This window comes from Montipora foliosa, chromosome 12, assembly GCF_036669935.1.
Source record: "Montipora foliosa isolate CH-2021 chromosome 12, ASM3666993v2, whole genome shotgun sequence".
In the NCBI taxonomy this organism is placed as follows: Eukaryota; Metazoa; Cnidaria; class Anthozoa; order Scleractinia; family Acroporidae; genus Montipora; species Montipora foliosa.
Genome location: NC_090880.1, coordinates 30,925,730 through 30,942,456, shown reverse-complemented (window position 1 = coordinate 30,942,456; position 16,727 = coordinate 30,925,730). Strand labels below are relative to the sequence as shown.

The 16,727-nt window shown below is 38.8% G+C and overlaps 1 protein-coding gene and 1 non-coding gene across 2 annotated transcripts; both read right to left on the bottom strand.

The window, feature by feature from the left end:
- Positions 1–223: 223 nt before the first annotated feature.
- LOC137979508 (UTP--glucose-1-phosphate uridylyltransferase-like) lies at positions 224–16,524 on the bottom strand. The gene is made up of 14 exons (XM_068826777.1): positions 16,370–16,524; positions 16,194–16,301; positions 14,327–14,434; positions 12,771–12,953; positions 11,798–12,012; positions 7,291–7,424; positions 6,961–7,049; positions 5,860–5,928; positions 4,558–4,589; positions 4,230–4,326; positions 3,189–3,267; positions 2,936–3,102; positions 1,477–1,581; positions 224–795 (listed from the first exon to the last, which is right to left on the bottom strand). The coding sequence occupies exons 1-14, from the start codon at positions 16,370–16,372 to the stop codon at positions 688–690; spliced, it is 1,497 nt and encodes a 498-aa protein (XP_068682878.1). The 5' UTR covers positions 16,373–16,524; the 3' UTR covers positions 224–687.
- Positions 2,779–2,851, bottom strand: Trnat-ggu (transfer RNA threonine (anticodon GGU)). Its single transcript has one exon. It is a non-coding gene; the product is annotated as a tRNA-Thr (tRNA).
- Positions 16,525–16,727: the final 203 nt, after the last annotated feature.

Here is a 16,727-nt window from a genome sequence, read left to right as displayed (position 1 = left end):
AGAAACTTCTGCACACGACTCTCTTTTCTGACAACCTCGTAGCCTTGCCCCTTACTTTCCAACTCTAATAAATGTGGATCCCAACATGGACGTTTGAACATTGAAAGGGGAAGGATAAGCCAATTTTAACCTATTGTAGCAACATTGTTCAGTTATGCGTGTGTCCCAAAGAATCTGCCTAACAGGGTACATTACTAAACTAAAGCAAACCGTACCACTTACATAAAACCATAACAAGGCTTTTAATAATTGTACTTGTCCTATTTTTAACGATTTTCCGATTAAAATATGTGGAATTTAAACCTTACAACAAGGTGTTTTTCTTCTAAAAATATGACAACTGATTTCAAACTGAAGATATATACGAAAGACGCTCAATACGTACAGGTTTCTCGTTTTAATTCGTCTACTTTAAGACAAGACACTTCGTGAAAATGGTCTTATTTAGAGTGTCTTCGATGTAGCACTAATTACACGAATGTGCCCGTTACCAGGCACAATTTACCTCGGCCGAACACATACATATGGCAGGGCAGATAGATGCATGTGCCATGCGTGTCAGCTTTTGATTGACTAAGAATGAGAAGCAATATTTGCCACACTCAATTGAAATTGTCCCAGTAGATAATTAATCTCTACACTTTAATGAAAATGACTATAATTCGAAGCAACCGTGCAAATCTGCCATCAATGCTGTAGGATTCGAAGGTTTCCAGAGACAATTTTGTTTTCTAGGATGGATCCTGAGGGAATGTCGATCCTTTCACCATGATTGGCAATTACAATTACAGTTCCCTGCAAAAAAGGACACGAAACACTTAATCAGTTCCAGCAAATTAAACCACAACGTAATAAACTAACACAATTAAAATTCAACATATGATAGTATTGCAAGTAGGCGAAGTCAAATATACGATGTGTCATCCAAACTACTATTCTTACTCCTGTGACTGTGATATATTTTCTTTACCAAGAACCGTATTAGCGCACGTAGGGTACTTTTGTCGTGTATAGCTAACTAGGGAGGGAACGGAAATAGACGAAATAGCTTGAAAGTTGACAAAATGGACCAATTTTCTCATGCTTACAAACAAAAATCGCCTGAAAAAGTTGGTATGGCTATAATCTCTAGCTAATCTAAGACCTGGTTTCCAAATACGATGAAAGCGTAAGCACGTAAGAAACAAACTCAAAAGTGATTTGGAATAAAAGACCATGACTAACAACAGGTAAAGACTTCTGTATACTGTTGCATGTCGCTTTTGCTAATGCTTGTGTCGCTCGCGAAAACCTAATCGTAACATCGCATTAAGCTCTATTATTCAGCTTTTGCCTTCGATTCACGAAGAAAATGAGGTAAACAATTCGGCGCCCAACTCTCACGCGTTTCAATGAAAAGCAAAAACAAAAAATAAATATGGCACTCAAGTGAAAAAAGCCTGTGTAAACTCGGTTCCCGGTCCATGTATACGATACCTTTAAAGACACTCCCTTGCCAAATGTGACGTCACCAGACACCGTCAAATGGTCCAGCTCTAGTAAGTCGGGAATTGTCTCAAAACGATACAAGAAGTCCTTCACCTATTGGACCAAATAAAAAAAGAAAGGTATGCCGCATGTCAATTCTCCCGCTTGTTTATTCCCCGTTTTCTGATTATGGGGAGAATTAAGTGCGGTCCATGCTAATTTTTCCCTCTCTTACAGGAATTTTCAAATCTTGAAGAAAATCGTCGGAAAAAACGACCGCGACAGCAATTTCTTTTAAGGAAGCAAGCCAACGTAACCCACAACAGGCAGATCCCTTGAAGCTCAAAGTTCTCGAAAAAAAATAATCGCATATTTTTAGGATCCGCGCCTACACTGTTGTCCCAGAAAACGAAACCGCATAAAAATGCGTTTCTCTACTCAGAGATATCCAATTTCTTGAGGATAAGAGGAGAGGATCCGCAGTAACAAATATCCCGCCCGTTTTGTAAGGCCCGGTTCAAACGTCGAATTTTTCATGAACCGAATCTAATGCAAATAAGCGAAAACAATAGATTTTTCTCATTTGCATTAGCTTCGCCACATGAAAAGTTCGACGTTTGAACCGGGCCTAAGGGTCCCAAACACTCGTGGGGCACGAAAAACTGTCAGTTACTCTAAGACCGCGCACCGGTGGCTCAATTGGTTGAGCACCGGGATGCCACGCGGTCGTGAGTTCGACTCCGGCTGGACCAACACTCAGGGTCTTAAAATAACTGAGGAGAAAGTACTATTCTTGAAATAACTTCCGCAAATGGTTAGACTTGAGTCCTCTCGGATAAGGACTATAAACCGTAGGCCCCGTCTCTCAAATATCTTCCATGTTCATAAGTTCATTGTGGGACTTTAAAGAACCCACACACTACGCGAGAAGAGTAGTGTCGTGGCTGTCCTGGCTGTCCTGGGTGGGTGGGTATAGCATGTCCACATCAGCTGAATAGCTGCCAATACTTCAACCTGCTCGAACAAATAAATAACAAACAAGAACCGGACTTGCGACCGCCAAATTACTAGTTCTCATGTTCCCCATCAAAAAAAAAAAGGCTCTTCTCGCGTGTTTTCAAATGAAAAATATTTGCAAAGCGACAATTGTATGGCAAAACAGCTGGTGTCCGAAATGCACCCGCATATTTTCAGGGATCAGTTTGAGGAAGGCATACTTTGCCGAACAAGGATATGCACTCAAGTGAAGCTATGATCCTCGCAGTTATGAGCGCAATTTTTGCAATTGCGTAGAGAAGCCTGAAAAATTCAGGACTTCAACGGGGTTTGAACCCGTGACCTCGCGTTACCGGTGCGACGCTCTAACCAACTGAGCTATGAAGCCACTGACGTTGGGAGCTGGTCATTTGTGGGTTCTAATGTTCCCGTTGCACACCGACGCTCCGCATAAAATGAACTGTCCACGCACCTTTTTAAAATGACTACCGCTGAGTTGCACTATGGGCACAGACGGAAACTGCCGCAACGAATTCATTGTCAAGCGTCCATGTTGCATCTCATACAGGTTTGACATGATAATCAGCAAGTCAGAACAGGTTTTGACTGGAAGAAAACGTCTTCGCGGTACATTTATACCTTAAAGGATGAGAAAAGAAAAAGTCGAAGATTGATAAAATGATCGAAAGTATTACACATAATGTAAAATTTTCTGTGTATCATACCACGGGCTCCCTCAAAGTTTTTCATAGCTGCACCAACGGCTGTTTCCAGTTGAATAATACGCATGCCGTTGTCAAGTGTCTGGAACAATAGAAAAGATATTATAAAGAATACATCTGTTTATAACCTCTTCTTTCGTTATTCAAATGTGCCACAAGAACGAAAGAGCCCTTTGTTACACCAGCCAAGAAAGTTCCAAGGCTCGTTTGGGGAAAGCTCCCTAAACTATTCGGGCCCGAAAAGGTCTTTGTGAAACTTCCATGCCGTTTGTTTTCGAAGGCTGGAAGTCTTCACAACTGTAAAGTTTGTTAACTTATCCGTTCTTGAGATACAGAGGGAATTGCAACACCCGAAAAAGGTGCCAAGGGTTTCGGGACTATAGCGAAACGGATCCTTGGTTTGCAAATTTTAAAGTGATCGATTACGTTTCAATGATATCTTCGCTTTAGAGTAATGAAAATATAACTATTATGTTTTGTTGTGGAATGATGTACCAGTCGTTTGCGCAGTGTGCAGACTAATTATAAGATCGTGGGCTCAAGTCCAAGAAAAGCCGTATATTCTTCTTTGCAAAGCCTAAACTTCAATGACGAATTCTTACCCTAATTTCCTAATATAAGTCTCAGGCCGGACAGGGTTTTCGTTTAAGGCCGGACATTTCGTACGGTGGTGTCCCATTCCATGTCCGGAACTTTGATGCCAATATTTAAGGGGTTTGTTTTATTTTTGTAGTATTATAATTTTTTATATATATACTTTTTAAAGAGAATTTGCGTAAACTCCAGTCTTACCTGGGAAACTGATTCTTGGGTTCCAGAAACACTGGAAACAGCGTTTCTGAGTGTTCTAGTTTAAACATTTCTCGTAGGGGCGGGGCATGCCCCAAGGGCGCCCGAGGTAGCTCGCGCCTTCGGCGCTCGCAAGGCGTCCACGGCACCAAAAATGTCACGTCCGGTGCTTTCAGAAATATGTCCGCTACTTTACAAAACCCTGAGTCCCTTACTTTTTTAAAAAAGGCAAATAGTTATTTCACTTGTCCTGACCTTATTATTAACAATAACTTCCATGTGCATTTTGTTTTCTTCCACAAGCCTCTTGATAGCTTTCAATTTCATCCACAGGTTGTTTGTATTGAAAATCCTACAAAGACAAAAAATGCACTGAGAAAGTCTGTTAAATATTCATAGCTGGCGGGATTGCTGGCGCGGGAGGCAAAAAATAGGAGGCGATGCGGCGAGATGACGGGGAGGGGCGCCCCTTCCAATTCTCCGCTTGTTATTTGTCCAGTTCCCCCCCCCCCCCCCCCGGCTAAGTATTCAGGATATTTTTTTATCTCTGCTTTAAATTTGAAAATCAGCATGTTCACATTACCTGAACTTGTTAACAGACTTGAATTCATCAACCTACAATATGAATAGCAGATCATTAGAACTGACTAAAATAACAATATTGCATTGATGGAATTACATAAATGAACAATGTACTATATATTCAAAGTGCTACTATGATCCAAAAATCAATTCTTCAGATTTCGAAAGTGTGTTTGCTAAACACCTGACTGGCAAAAAAAAATTTTATCCAAATTTCACGGTCCGCCATTACTCGCGTTCAAAACTGACCAATTAGACTTCAAAGGGTTGGATCTAGGGGAAAGTGGCATCATTTACTCACCAAATCAAATCAAGCTTATTATATATGCCAAAGACGACCCATAAGTTTGAAAGCACGAAACTCCCGTGTTGCATGTTAATTCAGCCGCGTACACACGCATTGCACCCTTAAACAAGCGAGTCATTTTCTCCTCGATCCAGCTCTCTAAAGATTTGACCATCGCATAGGAAAATCCCGGATAAAATAAGGCTTAAAACTTGGGTCACTTAGTGTTCACAGTAGCACTTTAAGAGTCAAGTCGTTTAACGCTGGAGCACTAATACACCATTTTACAGTTGTGTGCCATTTATGCATGCGATCTACATCTGGTAAAAAAAACAAATTGAACGTGGTTCAGCATAGTCTATACTCTTATCGACAATGATATTCGTCCTCACAGTGGTCAAAATTTGTTGCGGACTCACTCGCACTGCTATATAAGAGTACAGGCAACGCTGAACTACATTCGATTTGTTGACCAGCAATATTCTTCGAAAATCTGCAGATTATGTGCACTATCCATTGTTTGCCAAGAGCACCAAAGTTGAATATTACTTTACATATTTTTCCTTGTTTTAAATTTATAAAGTTTATGGGTACTACCCAACAGAAATTTGTCACTTAAAGTCTGTAACACGATGAAATAAAACAATTGTTTATTATGATCTATTGTAACGTGTGTTAGAATTTTTAAATATTCAAATAAACTTCCTCCAATTGATCATCATCATTCTCAAGAAAGAATAAATAATCTTATGCTGTATTTGGCATCATGCAATCATGCAATCATTCCCAACCACTGCCTGATGAAGGAAAACAGTACAGTGGTCAAAACATTGGAGTAACTAACAACTTTCATTACATTGACCATAGCATAATCAAAAAAACTTGTTTTCGATTTTTGTTAAGAGTGCATGTGAAACACTCTACTTCATGTTTGATTAACCAAGTTGTGGTCAGACTGACAATAACTCCCGGAGTTGTGTGAGAATAATACTGATCCTTCTTTAATATACAGCTTACATTTTCTTTTGGAACTTGTGCAATCTCTAACAATCTCTGTCTCCCTTCATATTCGATGAGGGTCCCTCCCTGTACAACAAAATAAAGTAACATTGTTGTGGCCATTAATGTTGTCATGCATTTGCTTGCAGCCAAACCTAACAAAATCCTCTGCTTACCTGGGGTTTCTACCAGAAACTATTGCAATGCCTTGATAAGACATAAAAAAGTATTTTCAAATAATGATGCGACTTTCTGATCACTACTGTAGTGATCTGCATGCTCTAACAATGAGACATAGAGCTGCCAACAGGCTTCCTGCCTAAAAATGAAAGGTACGAATTTTCCAGATTGCTAAGATTAACTATCAGAAGGTAAATAATGATTGTTAGTTTAACGCTTGCAACCCTAAGGGCTTCCCTACCCTGGATTCCAGAGGTTATTTTCTCGCTATGAAAAGCGAGAAAATAACCTCTGGAATCCAAGGTAGGGCTTCCTGCAATGACCCATAAAATTGTTTCATTTGAAGCTCTTGCAGTGAGATGGCGTCTAAACAAGCTCGTGGAGACCATTCCACTGCTTCTCCCAGCCGAAAATTTCGAAATTCTTTCGACTTACAAACCCATAGTTTTGCATTTATGCAATGTATTCCTAAGGATTTGAAGAGTTTAATTTAATATTGTCTATTTCATAAGGACTTACTTTGCATTATTTTGACTATTAATTAACTTACCATTATCAACGCAAATGGTTGCGTTTCTATCAAAGAACTACATGTTCACACTTTCTGAATAAAGCTACTGGTGGAAAATAACAGGCATTTGAGGAAAAAAGCCCAAGTTGAGTGGTGTTATCTGTACGCTGAAAAAGAGGGGCTGAATTTACTTCCAAAATGCACCAGATGCAACCATTTCAAGCTAAAATTTTCAAAATATTTCAGGAAAGCTCCCCCCCCTCCCTTCCCACCAGGCAAGGGCCAGATGCCTACTACTCAAAACCATTTGAACTGGGCTGTAGATTTCAAACTTTCACTGTACACTCTTTAAATTTCATGGACATAAACAAATGAAAAGGTTGCCTGAGAGTTAAATCTTAGGTGTCTTGGAATGGCCTTCATTTTACCTTGACATCAGCTCTTGTTTTATCTGTAACTTCCATGAGAAACTCTGGAGCAGGTGTGCAAGGAGGATTATTGAGATAAGTCAAGATATATGGTTTTGGTTATGAAATATAAGTTCAATTAATGTTTCACACAGTAGAACTATAACCTCTGCTATTCTGAGTCAGGAATATCCTAAATCTGAAATATGATACAAATTAAAGGAGGGTTTGGGATGATGTTTTTGGGCAGTTGGTCCACAAAACCAATAAGGAAAAGTCTGCGACCAACTTAATATTAAGTTCACACAGACATTATTGGTTTGCATGACAAAATTATAGATAAAAGGATATTGATATCCACAGTGGCTCCCAGGTTGTCAATGTTAGAAACAAATATGAACTCCTTGCCCTTGTCAATGAATTTTTGGAGCAGACCCGAGTTGTAGAATGAGCGATAGATATCACCATGGCCAGGAGGGTACCAACTGTAAGGTATTGAACAGTACACTGATGAAATGATATATGAAATGAATCATATGAACTGCGGATATGAACAGTTCACTGTCAAAACACTTGAATGAAGAGTGGATTTCAATGGGGTATATCGGACACTCTCCTCCAAACACCACTGAGTTGTTTGCCAAAAGCACAGTTAACAAAGTAGTACTATAAATTCATTACTATTTTTACGAGAGAGGTACCCTACAGGTTTGCAGTATTTAGGTCACCTGCACAAGCCTGTAAATGCCAGATTGTTACAGCTCAAATGGTACCTCAGGGATTCAGGGATTTCAATAAAATGTGAAGTTGTCAGCTGGTTTGAGCTGAGGAACTGACTGTTGTTATTGTCAAAGTGAATTTCAATCTAATGCCCTGTTCACACCAAACGTTAACCATGTTTTAAAGATGTTTAGTTAACCCATTGTCTCCTAAGAGTGAGACTTGCAGATTTTACTCTGATTAACACCAGACAATTTTTCTGTCAATGGGGGACATCCTAAGGTGTTTGAGGTGTTAATTATGGATTAACCCCCACATTTTTTTTTTTTTTTTTTTTTGTCGGTAAAAGTCTTGCCTGTCACTCCCCTGGTAAGTGGTGTCTTTTGTGGATAGAGCCTTCTGCGCGTATTTTCTTAGGATCGAGAGGGTAGTGGAACTGCGTAGATTTCTCTGGTGGACACAGTAGAGAATCATTAACTTAGCCTGCAATGGCGTCGAAAGTCATGCAACGCGAATGGCGTTTTAGTGGATCCTTAAACAAAATATACCCTTATGGAGCTCAATAATGGAAAGTCAGTTGGATAAACTAGGCAGGAATCTCAAAAGCGACGAGTACTGGACTTCGACAACAATCTATCGCCCGTCGAGACGAAATCAAAGTGAGCAGTATTTACCTGAGTACATGGTAATTTGACACAATTGAGTTTCTTGTCTTCACGCACGCAATGAAATAGGAAGAGGTTTTCGCCTCTAAGAGCAAATATGTGTTTGTTTCAATAAAATTTTCGCTGGAAAAGGATTCTGTGGTATTTTCTGCCTTTGTGAATTAATATCATGTTGTGTATTGAATTTTCGAGCTTAAGGTTGAAATGTGATATGGGAGAAGTTTTTTAGTATTGCTCTGTAAGCAGGAAGGGTTCACAGGCCTGTTGGAAGCGTGCTTGAGTTTCAACAAAAATGAGCCCCAAAATCAGTGAAAACTTGTGACGCAGATGAATAATAAAGTAGCTGCTATTTCCAAAATGATGGAATTACCTGGTGATAAATAACGTCATACGCGTCTTGGAGAGTAAATTTTGACTTTGCATAAACAAGAGTTGGGCGATTGTGATCTTTGTTTTGACTTCGCTCATTTCATTGTCAACCTTTATAACACTTGACAGAAAAAGAAACTTACAAAAACCCGGTATCTTGCCATCATTTGACACAGATGCTTCACTGTTTGGCGAGTAAACATGCCGCGGTAACTTAATCACGGCGCCCGCTGAATTCCGGCCATGTCACTTTCGATTTTGCAATTTACTTGAACGTAGCAAAAATCTCCCAAAATGTTTGTCGCTGATCGTAACTTTTTATATTCTATATTCACGGTTCAAAAATTAATGTTGTTTTCATGTCGTAAATATTTTATTCTCGATCGACCGTCTGGGAAACTTCCTACTGCTCTTTCTGAAAACTGTGTTTCAATAGTTATTTGCTTTTTCATCAATATTTAATTTGCATAAAGCAAGCTAACAGAATCTGTACCTTGCTGAGTTCGCATTTGTTAGCGTTAATAGTATTTTCGGTCAGATGTTTCTGTTTTTTATGAGGGGTTTATTGTTTTGGTCTCCCATCCTAACGCTAACCCCGCGAAACAGGGATTGACTTCAATGAAGTTTAGTATTACAAAGCTTTCAGATGCTCAGAGGGCACACTTGTGGTGAAAAGAAGTTGTGAGGGAACTTGAAAATTATCAACATGTCAGCCCAGAAGCCAATGTTTCTCGCTTCTCTTTTATTTGTTATTCTTCAGAGACTGGAATGCTGTATTTCAATACCACACAATTCAGTGCCTTCTGATTTTCTGTAGCACGTACCACAGGCAAACCAGTGTATGCTTCACAGAAGCATCTAGTTTTCTTTTTTTTCTTTTTCTTTTTTTTTTTTTTTTTTTTTTACGTGTCGGTAAAAGTCTTGCCTGTCACTCCCCTGGTAAGTGGTGTCTTTGTGTATAGAGCCTTCTGGGCGTATTTTCTTAGGATCGAGAGGGTAGTGGAACTGCGTAGATTTCTCTGGTGGGCACAGTAGAATCATTAACTTAGCCTGCAATGGCGTCGAAAGTCATGCAACGCGAATGGCGTTTTAGTGGATCCTTAAACAAAATATACCCTTATGGAGCTCAATAATGGAAAGTCAGTTGGATAAACTAGGTATGAATCTCAAAAGCGACGAGTACTGGACCTCGACAACAACCTATCGCCCGTCGAGACGAAATCAAAGTGAGCAGTATTTACCTGAAGTACATGGTAATTTGACACAATTGAGTTTCTTGTCTTCACGCACGCAATGAAATAGGAAGACGTTTTCGCCTCAAAGAGCAAATATGTTGTTTGTTTCAATAAAATTTTCGCTGGAAAAGGATTCTGTGGTATTTTCTGCCTTTGTGAATTATAATATCATGTTGTGTATTGAATTTTCGAGCTTAAGGTTGAAATGTGATATGGGAGAAGTTTTTTAGTATTGCTCTGTAAGCGGCAGGTACAAAACGCAGGTCACAGGTCACAGGGCACAGGGCACAGGGCACAGGGCACAGGTCACTGTTTTACCTATACAGGAAGTATCCTAAACATTCATAAAAGCTAACCTTAGGCCTAAAAACTTTTCTTTAGGCCTAATTAGCCCTAAAATTAGCGTTTATGAATGTTTAGGATACTTTTCTTTAGGCCTAATTAGGCCTAATTAGGCCTAAAAAGGCCTAATTAGGACTAATAAGGCCTAAGGTTAGCTTTTATGAATGTTTAGGATACTTTCTGTATAGGTTAAATAATGACCTGTGACCTGTGCCCTGTGCCCTGTGCCCTGTGACCTGTGACCTGTGACCTGCGTTTTGTACCTGCCGCTCTGTAAGCAGGAAGGGTTCACAGGCCTGTTGGAAGCGTGCTTGAGTTTCAACAAAATGAGCCCCAAAATCAGTGAAAACTTGTGACGCAGATGAATAATAAAGTAGCTGCTATTTCCAAAATGATGGAATTACCTGGTGATAAATAACGTCGTACGTGTCTTGGAGAGTAAATTTTGACTTTGCATAAATAAGAGTTGGGCGATTGTGATCTTTGTTTTGACTTCGCTCATTTCATTGTCAAACTTTATAACACTTGACAGAAAAAGAAACTTACAAAAACCCGGTATCTTGCCATCATTTGACACAGATGCTTCACTGTTTGGCGAGTAAACATACAGCGGTAACTTAATCACGGCGCCCGCTGAATTCCGGCCATGTCACTTTCGATTTTGCAATTTACTTGAACGTAGCAAAAATCTCCCAAAATGTTTGTCGCTGATCGTAACTTTTTATATTCTATATTCACGGTTCAAAATTAATGTTGTTTTGATGTCGTAAATATTTTATTCTCGATCGACCGTCCGGGAAACTTCCTTCTGCTCTTTCTGAAAACTGTGTATCAATAGTTATTTGCTTTTTCATCAATATTTGTTTTGCATAAAGCAAGCTAACAAGATCTGTACCTTGCTGAGTTCGCATTTGTTAGAGTTAATAGTATTTTCGGTCCGATGCTTCTGTTTTAAGAGGGGTAACATTATTTTGGTCTCCCATCCAAACACTAACCCCGCCCGGCAGGGCTTAACTTCAGTGAACTTCAGTATTAGAAAGCCATCAGATGCTCAGAGGGCACACTTGTGGTAAAACGAAGTTGTGAGGGAACTTGAAAATTATCAACATGTCAGCCCAGAAGCCAATGTTTCTCGCTTCTCTTTTATTTGTTATTCTTCAGAGACTGGAATGCTGTATTTCAATACCACACAATTCAGTGCCTTCTGATTTTCTGTAGCACGTACCACAGGCAACCCAGTGTATGCTTCACAGAAGCATCTCGTTTCCTCAAAAACGGGGGGAAAAATAGCCAAAGCTTTTTGTCGGCTGTCGGTACTTACATGTACAGTGTAGTGAAACCACTGTTACCCTTATTAAAATGCCCTATCTAAAATACGGAATGACCATTGTGTAATTCAGCTAACAAATAGAAACAATTTCACAGGGTATCAGTATGGAACAATAGCTCTCTTATCAAAATATTACTTTGATGTAAATGATTGTAAACTTAATTTCAGTCATGTTAAATACTGTCAGTGATACTTACTGTTCTACGTTAAATTCATTTATCTTGTTTCCCAAAACATTTGGCAAAGGAAGCAGGGACTCCTTCACAATACGTGGATGACAGCTCTGATTGAAACAGTGAATTTCTAGGTTGCAGGAATTGTACTTCCTCAATGTCTTCATTGTTTCATCATGTGTGTTGAAAGAGTTCATAAGAACAAGTGGAACAAAGCAACCATATTTATTGTTTAAATGCTGTCAAGAAATAGAAAATATACTTCCTTAACAAAGGTTCCAACAATATAGTATTGCAAGAGACTTAACCATTAGAGTGTAAGTCTTAAGTGTGAAGTGCTAGTTTTCTATCCCATATGAACCATGTGAGCATTAGCCCTACTGATGAAAATGGACCCACACAAGGGCAGAGGAAAACTCTGAACAGGGTGGGAATTGAACCCATGACCTTCGGGTTAGATCACTGCTGCTCTACCGACTGAGCTACAAGGCCAGACGGGAGCAGGCCGTGGGAACTGAAGATGTTAACGTCACGGCAGTGAACATGTACAAGTACAAGGAAGGGTTACGTTTTTGCAAATGTTGGCTGTGTAGCACTTATAATTCAAGAGACTTAACTATTACAGTGTAATGTGAAGTGCTAGTTTTCTACCCCATATGAAACATGTGAGTGCAGTCTGCTGCTGCATATCAGTCATTAGTGTGTTACCAAATGTTACATTTTAGCCTCATATCATATCTGAAAAGCAAAACTTCTGCAATGAACTGTCAGCCAATGTACATTAAAATTTAAAATGTGGTGAAAAACAGACCATGAAGATATTTATCCAATCCCTGTAAAGCCTAGGAAACCAATCCAGCCCACATGACCTTGTTTACATGAAAAGGCCCATCATTGCAGTTAAAGGTAATTAACTGTACAAACTACAAATATTAATAATTACACTATTTATTATGACAAGTTAATGAGCTCCTACAAACTCACGTTAGAAACTCACCTCAATTTGCTGGACATTCATATCAAGGAAAGTCAAATCACGGCGTAAAGAAATAAGACTCTTGGGTCCTGTGCAGCCCATACTTGTTCCCAAGCCTCCATTGAGTTTTACAACAACTAGTTTGTTCAGAGCATCTTTCACATCAGTTTCCAATGCATCTGATATTTCACTATACTTCAGAATCTAAAAACATAAAAAACATTCCTTTAAAATCACCCAGTAACATGTAAATTGAGATATACCATTGCTTAGAGTTTTTTGTTTAATGATTGCTGCAAGCCATGCAAGTCAAATTATCTTGGTTTTCACTTTCTCCGCATTTTGAAGCAAAAAAGGGTTACCAAGTCAGACTCCAGCATTTCTACAGCATAAAATTACCCAATTAATGCAACTAGTGTTTGGAGAGATTTGGCTCTTGCGGCAGAAACACAGTATGAAGCAGAATAACTTGTCTGATGTAAAAAAAGACAAGCGAACAGCACCAGGACTTCAACTGGTCTCTGTCTCTGACCGACATTACTAAGCAATGAAACAGCGAAACAGCGAAATGAAGCACAAAAACACCATGTGTGACCCGACCATACATTGAATACTAGTACTAACCAACAACGGTTGGATTTGAGATTAAAATATCATTTTAGGACTAATTAGGACTAAAAAATCATTGCTCCTAATCTCAGTCTTAATCTGAATCCTAATCTTAATCTCAATGAATTAGGAGCAATAACGTTTTAGGTCTAATTAGGCCTAAAACAATACATAGTATTTAATCTCAAATCCAACCTTTGTTGCTTAGTATTCAATGTATGGTGGAGTCATACATGGTGTTTTGGTGTTTTATTTCGCTGTTTCGTGGTTTAGTAATGCCGTTCCCTGATGTAAGCAATCCTGGTACCAGTACTGTTGTTCAACGGCTGCATGGTTGACGTTTTCTAGTGAATAAAGGTGTAAGTCGAAAGTTTTAATCAACACAAAGACTTCAGTGTATGTCCATATAAATGTGCATATACACACCAACCACATTTGTGTATGAAAACATGGAATTTATTTTGTACTACGGATGGTTATCCAGCATTTTAGTGGCTTGGGTCTCTAAAGTACTGGAAGTCTTTCTGCAGTGTCACAATTCCCTCCTTACTTTGAGAAGGGAGAAATTTTAACTTAACAAACTTCACCTAAAATTTTGCTTTTTGTTATCTTGAAAACACACTGTACTAAAAGGCCAGCTTATCAAACCAAGAGGAAGGCAGTTTCGTAAATGTATTTTGATTTCGGGCCCACAATCTTATCGGAATTTTCAAGAAATGGGCCACAGAGCTCTAGCCAATACAATGTATCCAACTATCTAACTTACGCTGCATAGCTGGTGGTTTTGCCCAAGTAAAGAAACAAAAAAACTAACAGTTTTGTCCAAGTGAACAAACAATCATTGAAGCCAAACAAAAGAGTCCCCTTGCGTCTTTGCTGCTTGTTTGTTTGGCTTCACCACTAATTTTTTGTTTGCTTGCCAGCTGTACAGGCTAATCTAACTATGTCTCAACATTTTTTTGACTCACCGATCCCTCTGGAGGGGGATTGATTTTGTCCCAATCGACAGATGGACCTGTTTCCTCTAGAAACCGAGCAAACAACTCTTTGAAGCCTCTGAAGTTCTCTTTTGCTTCCTACGAAAACATAAAAACAAACCATCAAAGAACAGGCTGCATATGTTGAAGCAGGAATTTTCCCCTTGAATCCTTTCTCCTTTCATTTTTGTGTCACTACTTGCCATGATACTATTGCAACGACAAAAATAATAGTCAAGGGATATCTGTTAACAACACTATTTTATAAATTGTCTTTTGTTATCCAAATTGCCAATCACTGAAACAAAAAACTATTTCTTTAAAAAGCAAAGAGAAGCTTTGATTGGTATATAAAGACGATAGATTAACATCACTGATCAATAGTACTTCGCTATTTCCCTCTCACTGAGTGTTTTATTTTTGGAAAAAAGTTCAAGTACAAGCAAGATCAAGCCAGATTTGACTTCAGAAGAATCCCGTAGCTGGGCCTTGAAACATAATGCAAAGTATGTAAAGATCCCTGCTAAGCAGGAACAGAGGTCTGAGTTGTGAGCATACACATGACAATAAACTTGTTGCTTATTTATGGGACTGTGCAAAAACATTGCGGCCGTAAGGTATCGGTTAAATCAAAGCATTTGACACCTTTGTCGTCCCGGGGGAGGAAATCTGATAAAAAGTGTTGTTTTTGTTTAGAGAAAGTTGATCACTTGACCAACGGTCGCTAAAAACCTTCTCATAAATATATATTTTAAATTCTTTAAAAACTTCCTTATCTCTCAAGTTTGCATTTATGATTTGCACGATAGTTGATCTGCATTGATGGAATGCTAATATCACAACAATATTAAGATTATTGAGGACAGTATTATTGAGAAAGAAACAAAGTTTATTTCAGTAGAAACATTGATATAAAAAGGCTTAAATTCAGGTATTCTTTAAAATACCAGTTTATCCTTAATTAAAAAACTACATGAATTTATACCCAGTGACAGTTAATTGTTCAATGTTTGTGAAATTTAATGATTTGTGATAAAAATTCATTAATTATGTTTCATAATGGTTTTCTTTGATATGTTGTAACGTAGTTACAGAATAATAGAATAAAAAAATGCGCTGTTATTGCAACCTGTTTGCATACTCAGCATTAGAAAGCTACCACATACAGTAGTAGAGTAATATCGTAACTTTTTAAATTCCCTGGCAGTGCGGGCATTTAATCACCTACAAAAATGGACCTATTATGGGGGCATTTGAACGGCTTTTTGGTTTAGGGAGTGGGGAATATGAACGATGATTTAATTTAATTACTTGAAGTTTACGTTACCCAAGGCAGGCCTTGGGGGCTGACGGTCACGCGCCAACATACGTGAAATCCATGCTATGTAACATGACATGATCACGTTGTCTGCCATTACTTGGGGTTAACTGATAGCTGAGATTCGGCCAAAATCTTAACTGTTTGCTGAGAAACGATGTGTTTTTTTACTGATAGCTGAGATTTGTTGATGTGTTTTTTAACTGTTAGCTGAGATATGGCCAAAAATTTAGCTGACAACTGAGAAATGGACGAACATTTAGCTGATAGCTGAGATTCCAGCATCCCCATTCTGACCCTCACTTCAATGCAATCAAATTCGTTACGATAAAGTAGAAAAACTCCTTTTCTATAGTTCTGTGAGCTTTTTCATTCGATCCTCTTCTGGGGGTGCGTCTGGGGGGTGCTGATTCCCGGCTCATGAGCAAGACATTTGAAAGTCAAAAACCTTATGATAATCAATTTACTGATTGCTCACTTAGAGCTTAAAAATCATGAAAATGAAAAAACTATGGCAGATAAATATCTTGGTTGCCTTACCACTCGTCTTTCCTCCGGCGCTGTATCAAGCACCACTGCTAATTCGCTGTCCATTCGCTGGAAAGCATCTCTGCGAGAAACAGCCTTAAACTCCACGACGGGGTCTCCCTAAAAGAAATGCCAAACTCGATAAACGACAAAAGCATAACATGCAGTCAGTTGCATCATGAACTTACCATGGTCTTTCCTCTATGTAATGACACAGCAGAGGTATTCGGAGAAAGGACAATAAAATGAAAAATTTGGTCCACGAACTGTTACAATGTTTCCTCGTAAAAACAGAGACTTGGGTCCAGACTTCCCTCCGTCCTAGCACCAGAGGGAATACTGGTAAGGACACAATTGGTGCAATACAGTAACGTCATATGCCAACACTACACATCAATACTAGTTACTTTATTTTGTCTACCGTCAATATATGTTACTCCTCGTCACCATCCGTTATTCTACGTTACTAGTCGTTACTACTGGTCACTAGACGTTACTCACTTTATGGAGCTTTAACTGAAAGGAAAAATTCCTTAAACTTAACTT

Bases quoted from the DNA above. Each gene is read 5' to 3' on its own strand.
- LOC137979508 (XM_068826777.1), bottom strand. The intron at 12,013-12,770 runs GTGAGTTTCTAA...ATTTCTTGACAG, and splicing joins TGAATGTCCAGCAAATTGAG to CATTTAAACAATAAATATGG. The intron at 4,590-5,859 runs GTAAGCTGTATA...TTCATATTGTAG, and splicing joins CACAAGTTCCAAAAGAAAAT to GTTGATGAATTCAAGTCTGT.